At 42.3% G+C, this 7,500-nt stretch overlaps 1 protein-coding gene across 11 annotated transcripts in view; it reads right to left on the minus strand.

Annotated features, from left to right (window-relative positions):
• Window positions 1–2,247: 2,247 nt before the first annotated feature.
• LOC148128594 (vomeronasal type-2 receptor 1-like) overlaps window positions 2,248–7,500 on the minus strand; it is a 13,522-nt gene continuing 8,269 nt past the window's right edge. For 3 of the 11 annotated variants that reach the window (XM_087948759.1, XM_087948760.1, XM_087948763.1), the window contains exons 2-4: window positions 6,300–6,521; window positions 5,189–5,477; window positions 2,248–4,128 (exon numbers count right to left, since the gene is read on the minus strand). In XM_087948759.1, the coding sequence (XP_087804885.1) occupies window positions 3,301–4,128; window positions 5,189–5,443 (1,083 nt within the window). In that variant the 5' untranslated portion in view covers window positions 5,444–5,477; window positions 6,300–6,521 and the 3' untranslated portion in view covers window positions 2,248–3,300. The other 8 variants (XM_087948758.1, XM_087948762.1, XR_015746251.1 and 5 more) reach the window with 7 other exon arrangements.

The following is a 7,500-nucleotide window of genomic DNA, read 5'->3' on the forward strand; positions in this document are numbered from 1 at the left end:
TGGTACTCAAATAATCTTTAGTTTTTTTAATCTTTGTCATGAAAGTGGGAAGATACAACATTTTGTCGTTAAGTCATCAATTTTTCTATGTTGTCATTAATATAATAGGGTTGATAAATTGCTATTATACAAGATTTATAACAATTCTCAGGCAAATATACGTTTATGTTATTTAAACATTACCAACTTTCCAGCAAAATATTTATGATTTCCTCCTAGAAACAACTGTATGACTAAAAAGCAATAGAAAACTATCTGGGTTTTAGGATTTGATAAATTATAGTATCTCATATAAGAACATTAATGATGCACTGGATGAAGGATTGTGCCAAGCTTGATAAGTATGTAAGGGACCCAGTTTGGTCTACTGGTTAAGCCCCAAGTAGAAAGCAAGAGGATGTGGGTTCAAGATCCTCCTTGGTCATGAAGCAGGGTGGGGGATTGGGGGCCAGTCTCTCAGCCCAACTCAACTCACAGGGTTGTTGTTGTGGGGAAAATGAACACACAACTACTCATTGGTACTCAGCCCCGTGGCTTCTGCAGGAAGGGCTTTTAAGGATGGGGGATGAGTTAGTGCACTTAGTGAACTCAAACAAGGTCTCAAAGATCTGGAAATCCAACAAGATGGGGCTGCTCTTCCCAAGAATGTTTATTTGAGCAGCCTTTAGAGCAATGAGATATTTATATCGAATTACCCTGCCAAGAGTCCAAAGGGAATTAACCTCCAAGAGCTGCAACAGAGTTCCCAGAGCCGTTTCAGGGGGCCAATACAAAGAAAGAGCGACTGAGCTGAGACTGGGCCCCTGAGGACAAGGGAGCCACTCGAACTGCAGCTCACGCAGAGGTGGTATTCAACCAGTTCTCACTGGCTCGGACGAACCGGTGGTCACCCCTAGTTGGCCACACCCTGAACCGGGTCGCCCACTTGTCCCAGTCGCTTCTCCTAGCTTTCCCTACCACGTGGTGGTTGTGGTGCAGATGTCCCAGGGCTGTTGCACATACACACTATGTGTGCAGCCGTGCGTGTGCTACTGATGCAGTGCGCATGTGGAGCAGCCCTGGGACATCTATCTGCCTGCCCGCCCTCCCGGGATTACGTTTTCTTCCTTCTCCCAGCGGATGCGCCTCTTCCAGCCCAGCCCAGCCTGGCCAGCCAGCAGGTGGGTGCACAGTTGTCCCGGGCTTCTGCGCCCCCCTTGTCGCGATATGCCTGCAGGAGGCCCTCAGGCCAGCTGAGCCGGGAGCCGCCATTTCCAGGCTTCTACACTCCCGTGCTTGGTCGACGCCTCTTCACCTTGCCTGAAGCGGCTGGCCCTGCCCCTCACCCTCCCCTCCGTCGCCTGGCCTGAGAAGGTAAGGGGGACAGTGGGGGATAGTGAAGTGGCTGGGTCCCTATCTTCCCCCTCTCTGCCCCACTCTGTGTGTCTGTGTGTTGTGTGTGAGACAGAGAGAGTGAGAGTGGGGGTGGGGCAAGAGAAGAAAGAAAGAAAGAGCAAGAAAGAAAGAGGGAGAGAAAGAGAGAAAGAAAGAGAGAGGAGAATGGAGAAAGTGAATGAGATATATGGATGGATAGATAAATACATGGAAGGAGGGAGGGATAGAGAGAGAAAAATGGAGAGGAAGGAAGGACACAAACCCTGGTTTCAGAAGACTCTTTGAAGCAACACAACAATCTAGGGCTGGCATGCAACGAATCTCGGAGATCATCTAGTCCAATCCCTGCTCCAGCAGGAGATCCTTACAGAATCAAAGAATAGCAGGGTTAGAAAGCTCTGTGTGTGTGTGTGTGTGAGTGTGTGTGTGCATGTGTGTTTGTGTGTTTGTGTTTATGGTTGTCAAAACTCCAAAAACAGGTCAAGTAGCTCTGGGGAGATCAGTCATAAATTAGAACACTTGCTATGTAACCAGCCATTAAGCGAGGACCAATTGTATTTGGTTTGCCAGTCACATGGCCCCCTGGCCAAGCTTCCACTCAGTCACATGGCCACCAAGCCACGCCCATCTGGTCACGTGACCACCAAGCCACGCCCACAAATTCAAGCCATGCCCACAGAACCAGTAGTAAAAAAATTTGAATCCCACCAGTGAGTTCACAGCCTGCTATGCGGCATCTCCTATCAGGACTCAGGGATTCACTTTGTGACGCCTCTCCTAATATCTGGGAAATACGGAACTCTTTTACGTTGAACTGCAGTTATCAGATCAGTAGGAAGGAGTTTCTCTGAATGTGGCCAAATTCTGTTCTGCTGTAATGCAAAATGATGTATTTATTTATTTAGGACATTTATATTGCCACATATTCACACATGACTCAGCATTAGGCAGACTCTAACTGCCCCTTGACTGTCATTTATTTTTATTTTTCTCCATTATTATTATTATCAATTGTAATGCTGGTCTCTGACTGTACTAAAAGTGGACTGGATGAAGGAGGAAGCTGTGTTGGAGACATTTGCCATTTTGAGTTATGTGTAAATAAATACATGTTTATGAAAACAATCTCAAAATCTTACTTGACTGCAAACTGAAACTGAGTCTTGAGAGAAGACAGGAGATTATGAGAGCAGCTTCTCCAACTTACAAAATCTCTCAGTTGGACAAGGGAGGATTCAACACTCCTCCAATGACTGAAAGAGGTGTTGGGAGTTAAAACGCTTCTCATTCCTAGGAAAATAAAATATTTTAGGATATACTAAAAAGACACAATACATTTCCCTAAAAAGAAAAGTAGAAACTCAGAGAGGCTGAAACTCCGCCCCCCTCCCACCTTTCCTAATGGACCATTACTCTGGCCTAGGCCAGTTTATTTTACATAACAAAGATCTACTCCAGGTAAAGCTATATAGGAATTGCCCAAAGCCCTTTCATTACATCACCATCCAGCGAGGCTCAACCAAGCCTGGGACTCAGGACAGCCTACAGAGTTGGCCCTGCATGGCCCCATGGGAGCCTGACAACCGATCGGAATACAAGCTCAAATTCAAATCCCAACAGAGGGCATCAAACATTTGCACTCTCAGCATCTCAGCCCTTCTTTCCTCAACCAAGGCATGTGCTCCTGTCCACCATTAAACCATCTTCCAAGCAGTCACCATGTTTCCAGCTTCTTTCTTCCCCACTTGGAACTGAACCCAGAAGGAGATTTCTTCCAACAGAGGCTAGACAGAAATTTCAGATCTGCTCCCTGTTATTCCGGAGCGTCAGACAGGAGCAATTAGATGCTGCAAATCTCTTGACCTTTTGCAGCACAAGAAGGTTGAGATGTTCCCCTCCTCCATTGGGTTCCTTCTCCAAAGGATATCAGATTAACGGATCCCTAATGGAACCCCATACCTGCCACGGCTGCAGCCTCAGAGCCCCCAACGTCTTTTCTCCCTCCTTCCTTCCCCTCCTCGATCTGGAGGAATAAGCGGCATTCATGGCCTGAGCCAAAGTCTGAATGATACTGTATGAATGGAGGTCACTTGAGATCTGTTTCCTGTTCCTTTTCTCCTGGGTCTCCAGTGGAGATTTCTGGGTGCATCTTCTGCGGCCTTTGACAGAAAAGACGTGCTTGGAAAGGGAACAGCGAAAATAATGATCTTGAAACGGATCTTCCACAAAGAAATGGGGTTCAAAGGCAGCATCTGTTGGCCTTTTTTTATTCAGATATCCAAAGTTCCAAATACTATGGATGTATTTGAGAAGTCTGTCCTTCTTTATTGTATACCCTATAAAATTTGTGAGGATCCAGACTTTCCCTTCAATGGCTCCTGGCAAATGCATAAGTGCTTCATGGAAAGGAAAAATTCTGTTCCAGATGGAAATATATTCTATGAAGTGGACAAAGACGTTGATTTGTCTCCATTTAGAGAGGGCCTCCCTGAGGGGTGCTGTTTGTCCAGTTGTTGTGAATCGTTCTGACATAACCACACAAATTCCATTCCTGACAAGCATCGGAGGGAAAGTCCTCATGAAATTATCTCCCTTTTCTGTGTCTGAAGCAAAGAGGCCAATCAGGGTCCATCTGAAATGGAGGAGCAGCTGGACAATTGCTGGGTTTTGGAATCCTTCTTTGGGGAGCATCTGGTGGAAAAAAGGGAATCTCCTTTTATCACTCAGAGCCTCTGAAGGAATTCCAACAGTGATCTGAAAAAGTAATGAAGAAGAATATGTTATAATGTGGTCCCGATCAACTCCAAAATATTACTTATTGACAAACCCAATTTTGTTTTGATGAATATATAAGAATAGTTTGTTCCTTAGTCATGGTTTAAAATATTTAAGACAGAATATTAACAAGATTGTCTATAAAAATGGAACGCAAAATCATATTAAACAAAAAAAAAAAACAATAAAAAATGCAATGTAAATTTCTGTGTCACCCATACAATTCCAAATATTAGATTCAAATTTGCAGATGTTAGATAAAATGTCTGGATCTAAGATATAGGACTGTATTATATGCTATTTTTGAGTACTAAAACCTCTCTCTCAGCTTCTATATCCCAAATTCTTTGTGAAGCAATTTTTCAGCTTCTTCTCTAGATGTACAAGAGCACAACTGCTAACAGAATAGTTATGAGTACATGAAATGGATACATATAAGAAAATAAAAAGAAATAGTAGGACAGTTGTAGGCACATTGGTGCGCAATGCCGCCCTACAGACCTCTTAGGAAAGGGTGAGGTCAATGAACAGTTGTACAATCCAATAAGTCTTAATTGAAATTTTGTCTGTTTTGGGACTATATGTCTGTTTCATCACTTTAATTTTAACCCAATAATTATATACCCTGAATTTATACAAAGCAGAAATTGTGTAAATTAACAATTATCTATAAGGGCAGGAGCTGAACTCCTTTTATCCATCCCAAAGATACTCTTCTTGGTCTGAATATTTTTTATACATAGACAGGACTATTGCCAACTTGATTCCAATTGGATAAGACAGATATTATTAATATGTGAAAATGAACATGCTAATGGAGGTTTTCAATAGTAGAATATTCAGTAGAATATCCTCTAGGGATCTTATGGCTCTTCAGGCCTTTAATGGTCAATTTGAAGATGAACATAATAGACTAAAACATCGTTGATATGTTCCCTAATATTCTGAAAAGCTGCTCTTGAATTCTATGAAGATACTGGATCTGTTGTTCATCCCCACCACCCCACTCACCTTACCAGATAGAGAAAAACACACAAACCTGTGCGACTTTGTAGGTGCCTACAAACGTTGACATGTGGATGGAGATGTCCCTGGCAGCTGCATCAATCAGAACCAGGAGGTTGTCCTTCCTCCCACAGCCGTAGTTGGGGACATTGGCTTCTCCAGTGGAAAGAATGTCCAGCAAGGCATCTGAAGTGCGTAAAGTGCTTATATAGTTGTCATGGATGTTGCAACCAAGTGTGAGATTGTGCAGGAGCTGGGAATTCTTGCTGACCATTTGAATAGCAAACATTGATTTTAGGGTATCTGTTAGAGCAGAACTCTTCCTATTGAAAAACAATATTCATGTTATTATATTCAATAGCAACAACAAATGTTTTTAAAATATATAATCCTTCACAAACCTACTAAGCCTTAGGCCAACATTGATACAAATCGAATGATCAATTATGCAAATGAGAGAGGCAACTACAATTGTTTCAGTCACTACTTAAACAAAGGTCATTATTCAAGTGATGATCTCAGGAATGAACCGAGAAAGGAAAATCATCTGGATTTCATTTAGGTTTTTTAAAAACTCCATCTTTGGATTTTACTCTCTTCCACAAAGTAAGGCAAAAAAGGGAAGCCATGGAAATCAAAATCATTCAGGAAATTAGACAGGTGCTGAGGTACAAAAATAAGTGACATAAGAAGAAAAGAAGGAGAGTGTTAGAATTGCACATGGAGGGAGTGCAACTCCATCACCCTGCATGACTTACGAAGGAGAAGGAATGGAAGGAGGGCTGTTGAAAGGCCACATAATAGGCGACACATATGTTGCAGCTGTGACCACACCAATGAGATGGTCCCCTGGCCTGTAAAAGCTCCATGGATTGTAGCCATCCTGGTGCTCCAAACTCAATGGGCATTTCCTTCTCAGCTTCCCACAGACTGATGGGGACACCAGCAGCAGTAGAAGCAGAAGCAGGAGGTCAATCATTCATGGCATTAATCAATCCACTTCCTGTTTCTAACACAAAGAACAGGAACAGTTGGAAAAATTCAAAGACTCTGAGAAGTGCCAGTGGCTTTCCTGATCTAAACAGAGAATCACTCAGTTTCATCTGCAAAGGAGAGAAAGGTGCAATCAAGAGCAGAGCCTGTACCTGTCCCAAAACTTGGTCCCAGAGAGCTTCACCCAAGGAATTTATCCTTTTCTGATATAAGATCCTTTGCATGTGGCTTCAATCTGATGTCTACATTGAAGTCTAAAACTGGAGATATAGCATCACAGGTCTCAAAGGCCCAGATGGTCATAATTACAGTGAGAAGCAACTTCTCCTCTTGGGATCCTGAACTTTTTCTGGGCTCCATCTTCAGAGGAGAGGCTGGAATAAACCATGTTAGTAAAAATTACAGATATACCCCTGGGGTCACTGTTTTGTTGTGGTTGTGGTCCTTCCTCCCAGTCAGGGCAAGTCCAGAAAGCGATGCTGGGGAAAAGAATCCAGCACCCAGGGAATTGACTTCTGCTGTCCTTCAACATGGCCTCTTGTCTCCAGAGATTGCTGGGGAAGGTCACCCAGAGCTATGGAGTTTGGTGCCGCTTCTAAGTTAATGCCATTTAACTGTAGTGTTGCCTGTCTTCTAATGACAATCGGCACCCTTGATCTCTGCCCAAGGTTAAGAGTAGGCCCTGTTTGGAATTCTGTTTTATGTCATAATCCCATATATTGATCTTAATTGCAGCCGGTTTTAAAATTGCTTGTACCTGAAATGAAATTTCATTTCCCATCTTTTCTAGCAATATTAATTTTGAGATTAAAGCTCATTAAGAAGCAGGAAAGTGACAACTTGTGGACTAGATCATTGCGTACATAGGGAGAAAATTATAGAATGGATGGATTTTTTTATTTTTATTTTCTTCTCATTCCTGTGTTATCTTACCATGTTCCTATAATACACCAAGATTCTTTTTATTTTTATTTTTCCAATTTTTTAAAATAAAGAATGGACTGTAAGTTCTGCAGGTCCTATCTATCCATCCCTATCCTTTCTTCCTTTCTTTCTTTCTTTCTTTCTTTCTTTCTTTCTTTCTTTCTTTCTTTCTTTCTTTCTTTCTTTCTTTCTTTCTTTCTTTCTTTCTTTTTCTTTCTTTCTTTTTCTTCTTTCTATCTATCTATCTATCTATCTATCCATTCTTCTATCTATCTATCTATCTATCTATCTATCTATCTACCTATCTACCTACCTACCCACCTACCTACCTACCATGTTTCTCACAAAATAAGGCCAGGCCTTATTTTATTTTTTTTGACCCCCGACTAAATGGCTAGTCCGTCTTTTGTGGGGTGACTCCCCCACCTA

Source organism: Notechis scutatus, unplaced genomic scaffold (genome assembly GCF_049901735.1).
Source record: "Notechis scutatus isolate UNSWTSFEM ecotype Mainland unplaced genomic scaffold, rNotScu1.2 NSCUSCF132, whole genome shotgun sequence".
In the NCBI taxonomy this organism is placed as follows: domain Eukaryota; kingdom Metazoa; phylum Chordata; class Lepidosauria; order Squamata; family Elapidae; genus Notechis; species Notechis scutatus.